We start from the raw sequence: 21,450 nt of genomic DNA on the forward strand, positions 1-21,450 counted from the left end.
AACAACAACTTCTTCACTAAATAGTAAAGTTCTTAAGGATCCTTATATCTATGTCTTACCCATCTTAGCACCTGATACAGACTAAAAACTCTAAACAGTTACAAACAAGTAAATATGTGGATGAATCAAAGAAAAATGACCATCTGCATTTTACATTACAGGGCTTATAAGGCTTTTGTAATACTATTCATTGTATGACTTTCAAATAATATAATCCCTGCATTCTCTTTTGAAAAACGTTTAAGAGAATGTGCATGCAATGCTCATAAACAGGTCCATTGAAGGTAGTGCCTGGGACAGCCTTACATTAACAAAATCATGGTTAGTTCAGTTTCCAAAGCATTTCCAGGATCTGCCCTGCCATGGAAACCCTGGCTTCCTCTCTGGCTGAGGGCCTATAACTTCTTCCTCTGCTGACTGGGCCTTGTATCAAACTTAGTTTGGAGATAATGCTCATAAGGGACTCAACTGGGTACGAGAAAGTTGGCTACATGTCAGGGGTCATGTCCCACCCTGTTCACTCAGGTTCTGATTTCAGTATCTGCTCTTAGGTTTTTTAAGAATATCCTGATGCCAGCCTTTCCTTGCTTTTCCCAATTCATAGTCTCTTCATTCTGTACAAGTTACCCATTTTGACTACTGTCTGGGCTGGCCATCTTGTACCTCTAGGATGTTCTGCTTTGTAGCTTGTAGATACTCAGTAAACATTACTGACAATCACTGGTATGGATCTCCTAATGGTCTGAGTGGTTTTAATTTGCTGCCTTGTTCTGACTTCATTTCAGGTTTCTTACTGCTTCCAATTCCTGTTTCTCCCTAGACCACTGGCTTCTGGGTATTTTCCCAATTCCTGATCACTTCAGCCTCTCTCCCTTGCATATACTTCTCCCATTCACTCCCTTTCTTGGTTCCCATATCATGAGACCATTCCTAACCCTTGTCTTTCTGTCCTTCATTCAGCTCACAGAATCTTGTCATGGTCTCAAGGATCACTGGTCAATATATTGTGGATGGATCACATCTACAACGTTCACTCCAATCCAACACATATTTATTGAGCACCTATGAGTTCTAAGAATGTGCTCAGTGCCGTGGAGGCCGTGGTGCACAAGCCAGACCTAGATCCCTCTTTTATGGAATTTAGTGGCCAATAGAAAATATACAATTATAGATGTGATTATAATAATGTGGGAGCTCTGGTAGCATAGTGCCTAGGCACTTGACTGCTAACCAGAAGGCTGGCAGTTCAAACCTCACTCCTCAGAAGGAAGATGAGGCAACCTACTTCGGTAGTGATACTGCCTTGGAAACCCAAGGAGGGGTCGCTATGAGTCGGGTCTGACTCGATGGCACATAACAACAACAACAACATAAGAATGTGGTGTGATAAGAGTTTCGAGAAAAGTGTAGAAACTCTGGAAGCAATAGCAAGGAATTCAACTACTCAGAAAATAATGCAAATAATAATGAGTTTGATTCTTTTTTGATGCAGGAGATCTAAATCATGGCTGTAAAAAAGAAGATACACTAATGGCTGGTGTATATAAAATGATACACATAGAAAAGGAAGACTGTAAATAAGAGATGTTGGCTTGTAAAGGCACTGTACTCTGAGTTCTCCCTCTTTTTCTGAGAGTTTTCTTCTTGCTCAGTTAGCCCTTTGATGCCTATCCCACTGCCACATAACAGGTCAGAGGACAATGTTCACCCAAACCAGCCTCCCACTGGCAGGTTTCCTCTTGTGGTCCCTTGCTCCTTGCTCTCTTGATCCTCCTGGTACCTCAGGCTCTAATCCCCACTTCAGGTTTGTTTTCCCTGCCAACTTGTGGGCCCATTCTCCTCCAGCTTATCTTTCCAGTACTCTTAATTAGACACAAAGTTCCCTGGCTCTGTCTTTACTTCTAGCCAGATGCCATATTAGAAGCTGAGAGGGGATCCTGCCTCAGGCCCTGGCACTTCAGGACTCAAATGAGCTCAGCCACTTCCGTTTAGCATTCCTCTGAGGGAAAAGAAATTGTATGTGTTCTTTCTCAGCCATCTTTGCAGCACTTGGTCCTCTGATCACTCCTCAAATGCAGAGAGCTCCAATTGCTCACCCTTGGCTCAATGATCTTCCCAGTTGAAACCTGTTCTGGAGCAACTTTTCCCATAGCTGTGGATCCATCTCTCATTTCCTTGGGGTTGACTTAAACCTTCTCACTCTAGTGTTCACCTTTTTTTGCAGAGCTTCAGGCTATCTTTCCATCTGGAACTGAACAGCTCTCCAGGACTGCCCCACAATACCTCCAGAATTCAACAAGCTTTTCCTCGAACCTGCTTATCCTCAGATGCTTCGTTTCTCAATTGTTCCATTTCCTTTTTCCAGCAAACCAGATCAGAAGTTTTAAGGCCATTCTTAGCTTCTTCTTTCTTCTCATCCTCACATTCAATCAGTTACTAAGCACTCTTGGTTCTACCCCCCAAAAAAAAACTTCTCTCAGTTCTATCCTCTCTATACTATAATGGCTAAGAGCGTGGTCTCTTAGCCATAGTTCTGCTTCCTGCTCTGTGACCTTAGAAAATGCATTCAATACATCCCTCTTACTTGTCTAGTGCTGCTGTAACATAAATGCCTTTAGTGGATGGCTTTAAAGAACAGAAATGTGTTTTTCCATGGCTCTGGAGGCTAGAAATCCTAACCAGAGTTTCAGTTGTGTCAATTCCTTCCTAGTTGCTAGCCCTGGGTGTTCCTTGGCCCCTTGACAATCTTCACATGATGTCTGTCTTCACCTCTGTGTTCATGTCTCTGTCTATGCTACTATTTTTATAACTCAGAAGTGATCAGATTTTGAATCTACTCAAGTCAGATGCGATCTAATTAATATAACAAAGAAAACCTTATTTTCAGTGGGATCATATCCACAGGCCTAGGGGTAAGGATTTCCACACATATTTTGAGGAGATAGAATTTAATCAATAGCACCATCTGAGTCTGTTTCCTTGTCTATTACATGGGGGGGGGGGTAGATGATATCAATAGCTAACTGCTCAGTAAAGAGCCTGGCCCACAGGAAGTTTTCAGTAAGAAGTTATGTTGTTGTTGTACTGCCAAAATCTGTGTAGGGTCTCATTATAGCTCTCTACTTTCCTCCATTGCAACAGCACTTTCACCTCCTTTATCTTCTGGCCATGTTGTTTATTTCACATGTAATCCTCTTCTTTCCTAATTTCCCAACCATATCTCTTGATACTTTCTCCACCTTCAAGGAGAAGTTCAAGTACCATCTCCTCCATGAAATCATCACCATTTCCCAGATTCAAACTCGACATTCCCTCTTCATCATTCATACTTTCTTTACATGCTTCCTATAGCACTTGTCAAGCCATTTCTTTTACTATGACAATTTGTGTGTACCTGTCTTCCCTAATAGATTGGAAGCTCCTTGAAGGAAGGTATTGACTGTGTCATGTTTTTCTTTCTGTTCCTTAGTATCTGGCCCATTTGTTTGAAGAATGACACTGAGGTACATGTGCTAGAAAGAGACAGAGAAAGGGCACCGTACACAGGCTGTGGGAGAGGCGCACAAGTAGGAAGTCCATCAGCTCCAAAAGCAGTGGAGTCACAGCGACACCAGTCCTCAATCACATCTCCAGTCCCTGAGCACCAGAGAGAGCTCATGGTGGCCTCTTGCAAGAGCTGCAAGAGAGGGCAGAGAAAAGGAGTTAGTGTCAGGAAGCCAGGCCTGGGCTATCAGGATCAAGAGATGGAGCATTGAAACTCAGCTTAGCCTTAAATTGCTTCCAACCAGCAGGTAACTGCACTGCTTCACCAGTTTGGGGTCTAAAATCCCTACTACTGAAAGTTGTTTCTCTGAAGCATGGATCTTACTGGAAAATGAGACCTCATAGCAAAATGTTTCATCTCTGTGGTTAAGGGCTATTACCTTGGAAGGAGGTTGTATTTTGCCTTCATCTCCCTCTTATTCCATTTCATCACCCCATGCCTTGAAGTCCAACTACAGTGACTGTCTTACCACACACCATCAGGGTGTCTGCCTTTACTACTCTTCTCCCTGCTCAGAGGGACTTAGCCCTTTCTCAGATGCTTCTGTGCACATTCTTATCTGACCTCCCACCCTGCTCTTGTGTTTCTTTTGCATTTCTTCTGCATGCTTTGTGCCAGGCTTACAATATTTATGCAATTCTGCCTTGGACTTATGAATATGCATTCAGTCTCTCATTCCTAGTAGACCTTGAAAGGGAGAAGTATGTGGTATGCTGGTTGATCCCAAGCTTTTGTTGTTGTTGTTGTTATATGCCGTCGAGTCGGCCCCGACTCATAGCGACCCCTCCTTGAGTTTCCTAGGCAGTATCACTATGGAACTAGATTGCCCCATCTTGTCATTATTGGGTGGGAACTTCAGCTCTGCCAATCACTGTCATATGACCTAGGCAAGTTCCACAAACTGTTTCCTCAGTAGTAGATGGGGACAGCATTACTGCTTTCCTCATAGGGCTGTTGTTAGGAATAAATGAAATAATACATGCCCAAGAGCAGAGTGCAGCATCTGCTATACATTGGTCACCCCAAAAAATGCCATCAATGATTACTGTTTTGAATGGCAGAATTGAGTCCTATATAGAACTTTGTAACCACCACATAGTTAAACACAATTTCTCTATATAATGGTTTCATAACATTCTATTACTATTAAATAGAATGAAATGTTAAAATTAGGACAATGAAGAGACAATTCCCTGGTGGATTTGATGTACTAATCCCTCAACAGGGCCTGATGCCCAACCCCAGCTCAGGGTGAAAGAAAGGGTGAGATTGACTATAGAGCATACAGCAGTTCCAAACTGACCAAGGTCAGACCTATCTGTTTAGCTCAACTCAAGCTCTGGTAGCACAGTGCCTAAGGCACTTAACTGCTAAACAGAGGGCTGGTGGTTCAAACCCACCAGCTGCTCCTCAGAAGGAAGGTTGGGCAATCTACCCAATACCGCCTCAGAAACCCAAGGAAGGCTCACTAAGAGTTGGGTGTGACTCAATGGCACATAACAATAACAACAACAATATCTGCAGCCTCTACTTTTATTTGTGATTCTCCTCTCCCTGCCCCACTCTCACAGCATACTTAATCAGTGAATTAGAGAATGAAACCTAGCTTTGCTGGAAAATTTTAGATAAAATAATCAAAAGAGAGAGAGAGAGGAAAGAAAAAAAGAAAGGAAAGAAGAGAATAAGAAAGAAAGAAAAAATAGAGAGAACCATAATAATCAAAATGTCCAAGCCTAAGACCAATCAGTATCTTATGCCCCATTCCTAAGTATAACAAAATGTACCACAGACTGCTTTAGGCTACAATAAATGGAATGAAGGTCCTTACTGACTCCACTCCTCAGATTGGGGGTCTCTAAGGACTGAGCATCAAATCTTGAGTATATATAGTCCTGTTAGATGCTAACACTGTCATTTGAGCTCCATGATAAAGTGATTATAATTTACAATGGAGGAAAATGAGGGTCAAAGATCACAATCTCATTCCATCAGAAACCTGAGCTCAACAAGATTGACTCGAAGTCACCTTCTATCAAGCTCTCTTAATTAACACTGTATCCACCAGCTCTTAGCACAAAGTCTGGTACACAGTAAAACAAATTCAAACCAAAAGGTAAATTTTTTGAAACGATTGTGGCTGCTGCTGTACAGAGTCTTCAATCAATAATTACTGGCTAGGAACATGGAGGGGGCCGTTTCCTGTGCTGATCATTAAGAATACCATGCTGCATAAGACACATAGATTTCTGTTCTCATAAAGCTTACAACCAGATAACAAACAATTGAGCATTATGCAAATAACCAAAGAACTACAACTGTGGTAAGGGCTCTGAAGGAAAAGGACAAGATGCTATGAACACATATGGCAGTGAGTGGAGCACAGGAGTACCTCTGCAAAGGGGTTTGGGGAGGTCTCCATGAGGATGGAGCATTTTAATCTGTGCCCTGAGGGAAGGATCAGAAATTATTTGGTCAGAAAAGTTGATAAAAGGTCCAAGTGTTCCTGGTGGAAAAAAGCAATATTAAGAAGGCTTCATCCTGGATGCAAGTTGACTTCTAAATACAACTGGTGAATGCTTCCTCCAACTTTGTGGCTGTAGGGTAGAGTGAGGGATCAAGAGATGCTCAGCAAGTGACAGGGAGGCAGGGCCACATCACAAAGGGCCTTAATGGCCAAGGTGAGGGGATTCACATTCCAAGAGCAATGGCAAGCCATGAAAGTATTTTACATAGGGAAACAACATGATCAGATTTTCCATTCAAAGAAATAAGGGCAAACACCTATGATGGTGAACATTTTCAAAGCCATTTCTTCAAAGCTTTAACTTTCTACCTTTGCTTTAGTGCCTAAGGCACTTGACTGCTAATCAGAAGGCTGGCGGTTCAAACCCACCAGCCACTCCTCAGAAGTATGGTTGGTCAATCACTTCCATAGTGATACTGTCTCAGAAACACAAGGAGGGGTCGCTATGAGTCAGGTCTGACTCCACGGTACATAACAACAACAACAACAAAGTTCCTACAGTCTGAATCATGGGCTACAGAGAATGGGCTGGAGAAAGTTGCATGTGAGTAGAAGAGTGGAATCAAGAAGGAAATCGTTTGAAAGGGAAGAGAAATTAGTACCTAATGTGTGCCAGACATTGCATAAGACAGCCTATCTCCTTCAATCCTTATTTCAGTAAAGACACAGGAATTTTCCTTTTTTTTTTTTTTTTTTTGTTTTCTTTCATGTCTAAGGACCGCAGCTAAGTTTTCAAGCTTATTTCATCCATCCATTCATTCATCCACTTGCTGTTGTTGTTATGCACCATTGAGTCAGACCCGACTCATGGTGACCCCTCCTTGGGCAGTATCACTACGGAAGTAGATTGCCCAACCTTCCTTCCAAGGAGTGGCTGGTGGGTTTGAACCACCAGCCGTCTGGTTAGCAGGCAAGTGCCTTAGGCACTGTGCTACCAGAGCTCTCTTCATTCACTTACTCATCCATTAATTCAATGAGTCAGTTGAGTGCTATCTATGGACAGATCACTGCTAGGAATTGGGAGTCCAAAGAAGAAAATGCATTCTTCATAGTCTAGAGAGGAGATAGGCCTGTAAACAACTATGATAGTAAGTGATACATGCTTTAAACGATGTATGTACACATACAACGGGTGCTACATGAGGGAACATCTGGATTTGCCTGGGAAAGTAAGAGAGGGTTTCTGACATGATGTTGGGTCTGAAACTAGAAGCAATAGTAGGAGTTTGCTAATGGGGAAAAGTTGGAGAAAGCTTTTCTGGGAGAGAGAATTACAAGTCTGAAAAGCCAGATGCATGAAAGAGCATGTTGTCTTGTGTCAGAGGAGATACAAGGAATTAAATTTTGGAGTACAGAGTATACGGTATAGAGTGGTAACAACCTAATCAATGAAGACAAAAGCAAATCATGAAGTACCCAATGATGTTTTAAGAATATTTGAATGTATTCAATAGATTAAGGGGAGCCATTGAATTATCTTAATGCAATATGATCAGAAGGCCCCTATTAGACAGATAACTTGCTGGTCTAATTGGAAGACTAATAAGAAGGTTACTGTAATAAGAAGATGGTGGACTGACATGATGATAGATGGCTGAACTAGTTAGGGCTATGACAGGAGGCATAGTAAGAACAGGATGAATTCAGGAGATATTTGAGGCTCTTGGGTAATGGAAAAGATTTAGGGATGACAATGAAAATCCAGAAAGCATCTCTCATCCCCAGTTTGGGCAACTTGGTGGAAGATATAATGCCATTCATTGTGATGGCAGAACATACCTATGGGGAGCAAGTTTAGGGTAAAGGATTATAAGTTCAAGTTGGGAAATGTTGGGTTTGAGATGTCTGGTTGGTGATATGATAGTTGATAGCTTTATTATATGGTTTGTTCTACTTGTTTCTAGATTATGATCCCAAGCTGTACTGAAATATGGCACTAGAGATCATCTTGTCAACAGAAGAAAACTGAGATGCAGAGAGGTTAGGAGATTGGCTCAAAGATTTATCATAGAGGTAGGATTAGAACTCACACACTGAATTCCCTTCCACCATTCCTCTTTTGTTTCTTCACTCCTCATCTCCAGAGGGAGAATCAGATGGGGACTGGGGACTCTGGAAAAACTGGGTAAAATTAAAAGGAGAAAGAGGAGAGGAGAGAGGATGGTAAAGAGAATGTGACTAGGAAGAAAGGGAGAAGAAACATGTGATGGCAACTGAACTCCAGTGGGGGCCTTATATTCAATGTGTTTAGAAATGAAAGTGTTCAAAATGGAGCCACATCCTTTCTTAAAGCTGAGGTCAAGAGAAAGGGAAGCGCTGAGATTTGGCAAGTAGGGGAGACAGGAACCAAAAAAAAACCCCAACAAACTCACTGCTGTAGAGTTGGTTCCAACTCATAGCGACCCCTCCTTGAATTTCTGAGGTGGTATCTCTACAGAAGTAGATTTCCCTATCTTCCTTCTGAGGAATGGCTGGTTAGCTTGAACTGCTAGCCTTCTGGTTAGCAGTCAAATGCCTTGGGTACTACTTTAGTCAGCTTCCTCTTTTCACCTGAGGCCCCCTCAAAGAAAGCAGGGACTCTGCACCCTCCTTGCCCACCCAGCTCTTTTCTATTCTGTGCCTATGTAGGCCTTGGTCTGTAGGGGTGACCCCATATGTAAGCTCTCTGCTGCTACTACTGCCAGGCAAATGGCACAGGAGCTCCAGGGCTTCAGCTGCAGCAGCCGTGGATTCTCAGAGAAGCGAAAACGGGGCAGGTAAGGGGATGGGCAGACAGGGACTGGATTAAACTCTAGGCAGCTCTGAATCTCCATGGCGACCCAGCCCCAATCTCTCTTTATTTTTTCAAGCCCATCTGGAGTGGTATCTCTCCTACTTCTCTTCCCATAGCCCTCTCTATCAGATTGAAGAGGAAGTTATAGGCTAAAGAACAATTTATCTTTTTTTGGTTCTTGTGAAAAGCTTATGTTCAAACACTCAATGAAATACCCTGGCAGAAGCAGACAGGTGAAAGAAACATATACACACGCATTCAAAATCCTTCCTGATGGTCTGATCATCACCTGTAAAACCATCTGTGACACACCAGGTGTCCTTAAGAGAGAAAAGAGAAGGCAATTATCACCTCACTGGGATGGCACACCTCTCAGGCTGGTAAGCAGTTCAATGCTATAACCCTTACTATGACTTGTCCCTAAGCCTACCTTTGCCTACAATCTCAGAAGCCTCACACCCTGAGCTGCCTTGTTTCATTTTGGTTGTCGTTATTCTTGGTCATGGTGGTGGTGTATGTGTGTGTGTGTGTTTGTGCTGACCCATCCTGCTCTTTTTCCTTCTCTGGAGAAGCTTAGAAAGCTAGCAAAATGAACTATGTCATTGTATCAAGCTTATTTTTTAGGGTCCATTCATATTCTTGTATCTTTGTGAAGGAAGAAGCAGAGGCAAAAAAGGAGTGGTTCAGAAGTATCATGATTTAACAGAGATCTGATGGACATGGCATTTTGTTGTGAGAGCCAGAGATGGGGAGGAAACCAACCATCCTTCAGGCTTAGGTTGCTGGGTCCTTCCCTTTGGGAACTATGGCTGATATGCCCTTCTAGTCTACCTAAAGCTGGCCTCAGGTTTGGGAATGAGTTAGGGAAGCTGGTACTACCTCTCATGCCAGTGGGACAGAGCTGGACCTCCTCCCTACAGCTGGCCCTCTGAAGCATTAAGGCACTCTGAACTATGACCTCAGTGATAGTGAATTATGCCTCTTTCTCTACCTACTTCCTTCCAGCTCTTATTGCTCAAAGAACTACATAAGTTCTGGCTGAGTTATGACTCCTGAATCATACCATCATTGGTGTTGTGGATCCATTGATTTGATTTAATATGCCAACATGCAAATCTAAGCAAATAAGGTGTCTGGATTAGCTAAACAGTGTCTCACTATCCATATTCTACTATGGAGTTCAACTGCACCCTGCCACTTCCTTATGCCATCTGTAAAGATTTTGTTGTTGACGCCTCCCAGAGCCAAGAGTCCCGGGCCTCTTACCCTCTGGGTCTGGTTGTTGGTCACCAGTTCATAGATGGGGGATGCTCTGGTCACCTCCAGCAGAACTGGCTCAGCAGGGATGTCAGGACTGGAAGTCACATGGCACAGGGGGCAGGAAGAGGGGCACCGTCCTTTGCTCTGGCATTCCATGCGGACTCCAGCCGCCATGCGCTTGGTGCCAGACTCGGACAGGCTGGCAATATATTCTGGGAACGTGAGCACCTTGGGGTCTCTTTCCCGCTCCTCTGACTCATCGGATGGAGAGTTGCCTGCCAGAAACAAAAGGAAAAGAAACAGTGAAGGAAGGGAAAAAGCAAGGACTAGCTGACCTTAGGGACCCTGAGTGCTAATGTCCAATCCTTAAGAGGACAGAAAATGCCACGGAGGGGGTAAAAATGTGCCTTTGTTATCCCACATGGTTTGGGAAACCACCCCTCCAAGTGACCCATAGCGCTGAAAATAGTTCCTTCCAATGTGACAGGAGGTTGATCTTCTCTGAGCTTCATAACCTCCACCGGTCCTCTCAAAGGGATGCCTCTGGAATCTGTGCTGATGACAATCATCATTACACAAATGAGTAATTATTCCATGACTCAGTTTCTTCATCTATAAAGTGAGGATAATAACAGTAGCTACCTCCAGCATTGTGTAATGAATAAATGACAGCATGTTTTTAAATCACATATCACAGTGAAAGATTGTCCATGTCAAACCATCATCACAACAGTTTGATCAAAATTATAGCTGAGTCATTGAGATTTTACCATGAAAGGGAGATTTGTTTAAGACCTCATTTAAGCCTTGAGACAACTTTCTGTATGGGGTTCCATCATTATACCTCTTTTACAGATGAGGAAAGTAAAACCAAGAGCCTCACAGTCTCACAGTGAATGTATTGTGACAGCTGGGATTTAAGTCCAGTTTTGTCTGATTCTAAATCTTCTACATCTTAAGGAAAAATCAAGACTTCTCTGCTTCATTATTAATCAGTGACTTAAAGATGGGCAAAGACATTAAAAAAAAAAAAAAAAAAAGATTTGTGCTCCAAAGTCTTGTTTGACAAGTAAAAGCCAATTAGGGAAACTCTTGGTCTATTTTTGGTGGGAAATGTGGGAAATACCTACCAGAAAATAATGGTTTGTTCCCTATGCAAAAAAGTACTGTTTGATATTTCATTTCATAGCATTCATGATTTTCTATTGAACCTATTAACTCTAAAGGAAGACAGAAGTAGAGGTTGCTGATGAAGAGTACTGGGTTTCTTCAGAGATCTCTGACACCTTTCAGCACAGTTGCCATCCTCAATATGAAATAATTTTAGGGAGACCACTGGGCTTTTGGAAACAGTGGATAGACAGAGAACATTCATTCATGTCCTCTTGAACTCATTAAGAATGCAGTACTTGATGGGCCAGACCTTTGGGGGAATTGGTTGGTAAGATTTGCAAAGTGGTTCCAGAAGGTGATTGTGAGGTACAACTCATCGACTTCATAAAAGAGTTCTCTACTGTGGGGTACGTGGAACTATCTGCTATTCTCCACACCTTGTTTGCTATGTGATATGAGCCCAGTTGGCAATGTCACAAGGAATTCACCACCATTCTTTCCCTGATGAGCATCATCATTGTGCAGATGAGGTATACTGACACAGAGCTCCTCTTGTGTGTTGAGGCAAAGGTTTCACTCTGTGACTGTAAATGTGGAACAGAATTCATGTCCCATTTGCATTTTGTTTAACAATAGACCCACAATTGAACTCAAGTCCTTCTTAGAATATAAAAGAACTACATAAGTGATGCTAACAGACACATGTACACCAGTACTATTATCAAAAGGTGGAAGCAACACAAACACCCACAAACTATTGAATGGATAAACAAAACATGGTATGTACACAGAATGGAATATTGCTATGTCATAAAGAAAAATAAAGTCACAACATGAATGAATTTTGAAAACATTATGCTTAGTGAAATAAGACCATCACAAAAAGGAAAAATACTGTATGTTCTCACTAATACGAAATACTTAGAATAGGCAGCCATATAGAGGTCAGAGTTTAACAGTGGTTACTAGGGGCAGAAGGGAAGGAGAAATAGGGAGTCTTTGTTTAGCTAGCACTGAATTTATGAAGATAGAAAGTATGGCAATGGATGTTGGTGATGGTTGCACAACATGATTGATATAATTGGTTTCACTGGACTATACATGTGAAAACTATTGAATTGATAAATATTGTGTTACCTATATCTTTACAACAATAATAATAAAACATAACTGCATAGCTGTACACACCCAAGCCAAGAATAATGGAATCAAGTAGGAGGCCTAGAGGCTCATACCAACTAGTTCCAAAGTTACTTTAATCCACGTGAAAATCTTTATTGACACACAGGTTTATGCAACTCAGTCAGTCTCTTGTTGGGAATATTTACAAAGTGGCCACAATCTAGCTCAGGAATCTGCTCATCCCATCAGGAATCTGCTCATCCCATCCCCTGGCAGGCTCCTAAACTTCTTCAGGAATAAATGGATTATTTCTGGTGCTACAGTGGTTAAACACTCAGCTGCTAATCGGAAGTGGGAGTAGTGTGAGAGGTTAAGATCCTTGGTGTGATTTCTGGGTAAATGGGACTTCATTCGTTGAGAGAGTACAGTGTAGTAAATTACATGGTATGGCTTTTCTAGCCATAGTCTTTGTAAGTCCCACTTTGCTGTGAGCAACTGAGTAGGTGCTTGTTAAAATTATTCACTTGGGGCAGCACAAAGTAATCTTCTGGGAAGGTTCACTCTCTCTCAAGTGTGTGGAACTCTGATGTTGGGATTGGTTGGTTTTGCCACTCTGCCAGGCTCAAAATGAGCCCTCCTAGAGGCAGAAGGAATCTCTCACTGCTGGCTGCTGAGAGAGAGACATGAGAGAGACATGAGAGAGATGCACTTCTGAGAGAGAGATGCGAGAGAGATGCACTGCTGAGAGAGACATGTTGCTGAGAGAGAGACGTACTGCTGAGAGAGACATGTTGCTGAGAGAGAGACATACTGCTGAGATAGACAGCTGGCTGAGAGAGACTGAGCATGTTCCTGAACTTCAATTATAGCCTGTTGCTTCCCTAATAAACCCCATAATCTGTGAGTTCTGTGTGGCCACTGCAGCGAATTCTCGAACCTGTGGGAGGGACAGTTTGTTTCAAGGTTGGTTAAGAGGGCTAGAGGGTGGCAGTATGTCTGGCCTCATAAGAACAGGCCTTGGGCTGTTAATGGCGATTCTATCTTCCTCTTGTGAAGTTACAGGAGGCCAAAAGATGCCACCTCCTTGCTCCTTTAGCAAAGATTAAATGAAATTCCAAAAAATGCAGTAAATATACAGTACTTTTTGAGATAAAAATTTTTAAATGTAGTGCAAGTTTTGCTGGCGTGCTTGAGGGTCTCTTGATTGGTCTCCATGAAACTTACAATCAAGTGCATCTTAGCCCCCCTTGCTGAGACTATGGTCGACCGAGGTGGGGGAAAGGATTTCCACAGAGTGACCACTAGATGGCAATATCAAATCTAAAATGCCTTCTACGACTAGAAAAGGAAAGATGCAATAAATTTTACCTAACCACCTTGGAACCATGGGAAATTATTTTATGTACAAGTAAGGGGTACAAATGGCTAACACGTTGAGAGGTTGGAAGTCTGAGTCCACCTAGAGTTATCTGTGAAGAAAGATCTGGCTATCCACTTCCAAAACAGTCGGAGACAACTCGAAAGCAACTGGGTTTTACGAGAAGACTACTTTTAAAAAATTGTGTAGTTAGAATTTTTCCAGTCGCATAATAAAAGTTAGATAAGTAAATAATTTCATAAATCATCTTAAGAAGAAAAATAAAGTCAGAGACTTAAGGGTGAAAAAAATTGCATGGAGTAAAAGTTACTTCAAAGGGAATATCATATGCCACCAAATTACTTTTCTGTCACCTTTAATCCCAAATTACACAGGAAATTCCCCACCGCCAGCGCGCGAGCAAACACACTTGCTCCTTCCTTACTTATGTTGCAGCTGTCACAGACAAATGGGGTCACTAGAGGGCATTGTAGCTCCAAACACAACCTGGAGCGGAGGTAGGACCCTCCCACTCCTACTGCTCTCCATCATTAAGGCTTGAAATCGCTGCTAAGCATTTGAAGGGCTGCTCCCCTTGCTATTGTCTTCTGCTGTCTCAATTAAAAGCAAGATACATGTAATCCCCCTCAATATTCCTCATCCCTGGATAGGTGACAAGGTTAGAGGATAAAGAGGGATGGTAGGAGGGTGCAGCGGAAGATGGAGGTAAGCCTTCTAAACCTGTTTCTATTGAGAATCATTTTCCTTTTCCTGAAAAAAATTAATGTCCACATAAAATGGGCCTTGCTGCAGGCCAGACCAACTGTCCCTCTGGTCCCCTCATCATGTAGCATGGAGCTGTTTAGAGAGAAGCTAGATTTACACAGAAGTAATGAGCAGCAAGCTCCCAGAAGCCACCTATTCAGATCTCAGCAAAGAACAGAGATGTGAATGTGAGCAAGATATTTCACAGAAGAAATGCATTTTCTATATGCAGTTAAAGATACAATTGGGAAATACTCCTTAAAATGATGAAGTCCGATGTTGAGAGCCCAGATAAATCTCCCTTTGCCTAAAGAAAGCACCAACAACCAACATGTCTTGGGAAAGTGAAAGAGTAGCTCAAGTCTTAAAAGCTTCCAGAATGTCTGATCTTTGACATCTGCTTTTAACTCTTGCTTTGTGTAGGAGGGAGGCAGAGAGGTTTGTGTGTGAGGAGTTGTAGTGAGGAGACTCAACCTTATATTTTTTTTACAGTGAATGACTCTCCCCTTCCATCGCCTACTTCTACTACAATTCTTTGGTACTTCTCCCCTCTTTCGTCCTGGGTAGAGTTGCCCTAGTAATTTGAAACACTATGAGGTCTCTTAGTTAAATGAATATTCTATTTCAACAAGCACACAACCTTCTGAACATAAGGAACAAGTTACAATTAGAAGTTATACAATCAAAGATTATAAATGACAAAAGTGCCTTCTGATCAAGCACACCCACCTTCCCCACTTGCTAGGTCAGTTTGCAGAATTCACCCCATTGCTATCTGGGGGAGCTCTACAGTTAGGCCCTGACACCTAGCTTTCTTACAAGGAGAAGAAGAAGAGCCAACATAGAATGTAGTTAACAACCTCAAGCCTGCAAAGCATTTAGCAAATACAGTTTGCTATAAATAAATGCCATTTGCTTTAGGCTAAATCTGTATCTTACAGCACACAGTGGATGAATTTCCCCAATAGAATATTGTGGCATGAGAATATTGGCATTCTCAATGCTCAAAATCTCATTGTGGATGTACATGGTCTTAGGCATGTACACGTTGACCCACCTAGACTCAGGAACAGATGAGGGGGCTAAAAATGACCATCCACTCTCCTGCAGCGTCTGCTTCGCTGGTGGGAACTGACAGGCCATGAAGGTGAATTAGTTATTATAAAGTAAATTGGTACAATTCCTGCAGGATTCTGGAACTGCTTAAGAATCTCTCTCCTGTGTTGGCGCCCAAGGCAATGAGATGCTAATGACATCACAGCTAGAACTACAGAGGCAGTTCTTCTGTAGGCAGCAAAGAAATCAAATGCAAACAGTTCAGATCCCAGCTTTGGAGAGAGTCGTCCTCAGGGAAGATATCTTCACATGGGGCAAGTGAAGCACGGCCATGGCTAGCTGAAGCCCACCAATGCCCTGCATTCTAGCACTGGCCCCCACCCTAGCCTGTTTCTGTTGAAGGCAGGTGTCCTGGAGTTATCTAAATTCACATTTCCACCCATCCACCCCCAGGCTCAAAGCAGTCTCTCAGGGTTTTTAAGCATGTCTTTGGATAGAGAGGTTGAAGTTACTCTGGACTCAAACTGACACTCACTGCCATTGAGTTGATTCCTACTCATTTACTGGGTTTCTGAGCCAGTAAATCTTTACAGAAGTAGATTGCGCCATCTTCCTTCCATGGAGCGGCTGGTGGGTTTGAACCCGGCTAACAGTCAAATGCCTTAAGCACTATGCCACCAAAGCTCCTTCCTAGAAGTACAGTGGTGCTCAGACATATTCTCTGAGACCCAAACACAATACATGTTACCAAAGACTTACTGACAACTTGTACTTTCCCCTTAATGTTCTATAAATTTGCTCACTTTGAAATGACTGAAGCAACCCTTGTTGTTGTTGTTGTTGTTATGTGCCGTCGAGTCGGCCCCGACTCATAGCGACCCCTCCTTGGGTTTCCGAGGCAGTATCACTACGGAAGTAGGATTGCCCAACCTTCCTTCCAAGGAGTGGCTGGTGGGTTTGAACCGCCAGCCGTCTGGTTAGCAGGCAAGTGTCTTAGCCACTATGCTACCAGAGCTCCCGAAGCAACCCTTACTTGCAACAAATTCTTCATCACAATCCCCTTCAAGCTGCATGTGCAGTTTTTAAATCATTGAAAAGGCTTCCAGCCATTTCTTGCACTACCACCACCTCCAAAAAACAACAACAACAACAACAAAATTACTGTTAGGCATTTGACTGCTAACCAGAAGGCTGGAGGTTCAAACTCACCAGCCACTCCTCAGAAGGAAGGTTGGGCAATCTACTTCCATATTGATAGCACCCTGGAAACCCAAGGAAGGGTCACTATGAGTTGGATCCGAGTTCATGGCAGTGAGTTTGGTTTTTTGGTCAACTCCAACTAATAGCAACCCTAATAGGGCAGAGTAAAACTGCCTTATAGGATTTCTAAGGCTGTAATTGTTAAGGGCGAGCTCTGGTGGCGTAGTACCTAAGGCATTTGATTGCTTACCAGAAGGATGGAGGTTCAAATCCACCAGCCACTACTTGGAAGGAAGATTGAGCAATCTACTTCCGTAGAGATATCGCCTCAGAAACCCAAGGAGAGGTCGCTATGAGTCGGATCAGACTTGATGGTAGTGAGTTTGGTTTGATTAATCATTAAGGAGGTGGACTGCCACATCTTTCTCCCACAGAAAGGCTGGTGGGTTCAAACCTCTGATCTTCTGGTTAGCAGCCAAGAGCTTAAACACTGAGCAATCAGGGCTCCTATTCTTATATATAAAATGAGGATAATAACAAAACTGATTCAGGAAGGTTCTAATGAAGATTATCTGATGTAATTCATGCAGAGTGCTTAGAATAGTGCCTGGAACAAGTGAAGTGCTCTCTTGAGTTTTATTATTCTCACACTGCCTGTCTACCTTAAGTGTTCTGCACAATCCCATCATAAATGGTAGCTCCTTAAACAACAAAATTACGTCTTGCTCTTCCCTACTATATCCCACAGTGCCTAACTAATGCACTAATGCATTCAATAATTCATTACACAAATATTTATTGAATGCCTGGAAATGTTTGTTGAATTAATAAATCATTTCTAATGACTTGTATACAAAGTGACTATTCTCTGTTAGTTCTCTGCAGGTACTAACGAGGCAAGCTCAGCTTAAATGCACTTTTGCATTGTTGCCCTGGGTACTTTTGATGCCTCATAGTCTTCTTCTAAGAAAAGGGACATCGATCCTAGTAGGCTCCACTGCTTTCAGGTATAAATGGGAATTATTCAGAGATGATCTAGTTGCATAGATTTGAGGAAATATTGCAAAAATGTATAATTTGCAAATTTTGTAACACACATATATCTCAAAAATCATTAATGTACTTTGGGTAATTACCTTGAGATTTAAGGCTGTAAGCCTAAGAAAAGGAGTAACCAGCTTTGGCTCTGGAGGGTAGACAGAGTTTGCAATCAGGTCAAGTTTTTCTCAGCTCTGTGGTTAGAATATCTGTTAGCTGTGCCCACTAACATCAAAAGTGGCAAAAGGGTGTGGCTGGTGACCTGGGTCAATGAAGCCACAGCTACCAAACAGTAGCTGAAGTGGAAGGTATTATGTCTCTGGGGGTCTCAGCAGCTCTGGGAGCAGAGTGATGGTGGTAGGTAGTACTGGGATTCTGTATAACATACTACCCTTCACCAGTAGAAAAGCAGTGGCTGTGATAGAGAGAGAGATGGAGAAAAAGAGATGAAGAAAGAGAGAGAGAGAAGTCCCCCTTCTGGACCCTAAGGATCATTATAAGAATGAAACATGAAAACTTGCATCAACTACATTTTTCCTACACTGCCTAGACCCAGCCTGCACACAGGAATCCTTGCATGTTTCCAGCCTCAAGTTCATCACTGCCCATTAGCTCAGAGTACGCACCTCTTACTTTTGGTTTGGGAGCTCTGGTAGCATAGTGCCTAAGGCACTTGACTACTAACCAGAAAGCCTGGAGGTTCAAACCCACCAGCCACTCCTTGGAAGGAAGATGGGGCAATCTACTTCTGTAATGATACTGCCTTGGAAACCCAAGGAGGGGCAGCTATGAGTCGGGGCCGACTCAACGGCACATAACAACGACAGCAACTTGTGGTTTGGGATATAGAACGGAAAGCCATTGGTTTACAATGGTACAACAGGTTTTTGTCATTTCTTACAAATGAATTCCTAATTTTTTTTTTTAACGTTCTTTGTCAGAATATATCTCTTACTTTTAGTTCTAAAATTATGGTTACTATACACTTAAGACCTAGTTCTTTGGTATTACTTCCAGAAGACTCTGGAACTAGTGGAAGGAATGTGATATAATCATGGCCTGAAGTCAGAGTCTTGAAGCAGAAGCTGCCTGTCAAGTGAGGTCCCGTGTAATAATTAACCAGTTGCTGTCTAGATGGCAGAACTGTGCTCCACAGGGTTTTGAGTGGCTGTTTTTTAGGAAGAATGTCACCAGGCCTTTCTTCCAAGGTGTTTCTGGATAGACTCAAACCACCAATCTTTTGGATAGGTTAGCAGCTGAGCACATTAACTCAGGGACTTCAGTGTAATATTTGGTTGTTATCAAATATCCACTGGGCAACTCAGCAAAATATCAGTAACAGGGAAATTCAAGAAAAGGTTTCTTGTGGATATATATTTTTTTTTTCTTTTTTTTTAACTGATACTTGACCAGAAAATGCTTATTTTCCCTCCAACCCCAGCTGACATTTGTTCTTTCTAAAAATGTAGTTTTCCAATTTTTTGCCTGCTTCATGAAGCATTGCCTACCACACAGAATTAAACCTTTCCCCAAGGTGCCTTCAGGTGATGATTTTGTACATCAATTATGACTATGCAGATTTAGAAGCAGTAGGAGACAGAAATAAAACTGTATCTATACCCTGAAAGGCTTTTTTAAAAATTGATCAATGACATAGATTACATTTTCTTAAGTTTGTACCCTATTAATAGGCAAGTGTTATCAAACAAATAATTGCCAGACTAAACTTCCTGGCTCATTAAGTTCACATTAAACTGTCAAATTGGGTTTTTGGTGTAGGTGAAGTACTTCGCTTCTGCCAAAAATTGTGAGTCAGCTTTGGCATGGGAACAGTAAACTTAATAACTTGATCAAACTCATCAAAGCCTCCATCGACCTCTTTTTGGTCAGTAATAGTGATGTTCCAATTGGGATGAGAGGGTGGGTCAAAGAAATTACAGGTTAGTAGCATAAACCAAGGGACTGATAAAAACACAAAGATAGCCTTTGCCTGCTGCAACCCCAATTGAACTCATCTCTTAAGGACCTCTGGTGGCAAAGTCAGTAAGGCATTTGGAGGCTAACCAGCAGGTCAGCAGTTCAACCCCACCTGCTGTTCTGTGGAAGAAAGATGAAGCAATCTACTTCCACAAAGATTTACAGCCTTGGGAACCCAACGGGGGTTGCTTTCAGTCAGAATCAACTCAATGGCAGTGGGTTGGTTGGGTTTGTAATCTTAGGAGTCTCTGGGTGGCACAAATGGTTAGGCCATTGGCTACTAACTGAAATGCTGGTGGTTCAAATCCCCCCAGAGCATACAGGAAGAAAAAAGCCTGGTGATGTACATCTCTCTGAATGGTCACAGACATTGAAATCCCTCTGGAGTAAAATTCTACTCTGAAACACATGGCGTACCATGAGTAAGAAAACTACTTGATGGCAACTTTTTTGTTGTTGTTGTTGTTTCTAGCTTTGTCTTTTTAATTTTTGCAGTTTTGAAGACTGGGTGATGAGAAAAGAAGGATGATAGCTCAGTGATGCAACTATCTCTTTAAGGATGTCTGGAGATCCATCTCTGTACAGCCCAAGCGTCTCCAGTAAATCTAAGAATTACTAAGAAGCCCGAAAGCTTTTACTTCAAAACTGAACTCTACTAGTCAGCTAGATTGTTAGTTCCCATTGGGCAAGCAGCTGCCTTTTGCCATGTTGGATTGCTACTCAGTGCTAAGCATTCAACAAATACATATGGATGGAATGAACCAAAAGGATTTTAGCCCTTTAACAACAACAACAACAGTCTCTGATTGGCTTACACTCCTCAAATCACAACCCAACACCTCTTTAATATTTGCCATAAAGATGAAGCCCTGTGATCTGAGGTGTCTCAGAGGGATTATCTGAAAGCATTTAATAAGTGCACTGATATGGATAGAATGGAAGACTGGACCAACATCATGGTCCCCTTACCAGTTCCATCAAGTTGATTCTGACTCATGGTGATCCTCTGTGTGTCAGAGTAGAACCATGCTCCATATGGCTCTCAGTGGATGATTTTCCAGAAGTAAATCCCTAGTCCTTTCTTCCAAGGTGCCTCTGGATGGACTTGAACCTCCAATCTTTTGGTTACCAGCCAAGTGTGTTAACCACTTGTACTACTCAGAGACTCCTGATGCATCCTTTTAAAAAAAAAATTCTTTCTTTTCCCTCTCTCTGTCTTCTTTCCTCATCTATATACTGAGTTAAAGAGTCTGGTGGCATAGTGGTGAAGTGTTCAACTATTAACTGAAAGGTCAATGGTTTGAGTGGTTTGCTCCATAGGATAAAGAAGTGGCAGTCTGCTTCTGTAAAGATTTACAGCCTTGGAAACCCTGTGGAGTAGTTCTATTCTGTCCTATAGGGTCACTATGATTCAGAATCGACTTCATGGCAACAGGCTTTTTACGCTGCTCCTACCCACAGCAAAAGGAGCTCTGGTGGCATAGTGCCTAAAGCACTTGACTGCTAATCATGAAAGTTAGTGGTTCAAACCCACCAGCCACTCTGTGGAAGGAAGACTGGGCAATCTACTTCTGTAAAGATATGCCACCTCAGAAACCCAACAGGGGTCACTATGAATAGGAATTGACTTGATAGCAGTGAGTTTTATCCCTAGCCAAATTAATTCTACTAGCATTCTGTACCCATGTCCATAGGAACGTCTACCACAGTGATTCAAACTG

The 21,450-nt window shown here is 42.3% G+C and overlaps 1 protein-coding gene across 1 annotated transcript in view; it reads right to left on the reverse strand.

Annotated features, from left to right (window-relative positions):
• The window catches only part of ASTN1 (astrotactin 1), a 500,284-nt gene that overhangs the window by 48,551 nt on the left and 430,283 nt on the right, over window positions 1-21,450 (reverse strand). The window contains exons 17-18 of the mRNA XM_007937608.2: window positions 10,108-10,376; window positions 3,543-3,676 (exon numbers count right to left, since the gene is read on the reverse strand). Of these exons, the coding sequence (XP_007935799.1) occupies window positions 3,543-3,676; window positions 10,108-10,376 (403 nt within the window). The remainder of the gene's footprint in view (window positions 1-3,542; window positions 3,677-10,107; window positions 10,377-21,450) is intronic.

The sequence above is a fragment of the Orycteropus afer genome, unplaced genomic scaffold (genome assembly GCF_000298275.1).
Source record: "Orycteropus afer afer isolate SDZICR_OR568_19922 unplaced genomic scaffold, OryAfe1.0 scaffold00043, whole genome shotgun sequence".
Classification (NCBI taxonomy): Eukaryota; Metazoa; Chordata; class Mammalia; order Tubulidentata; family Orycteropodidae; genus Orycteropus; species Orycteropus afer.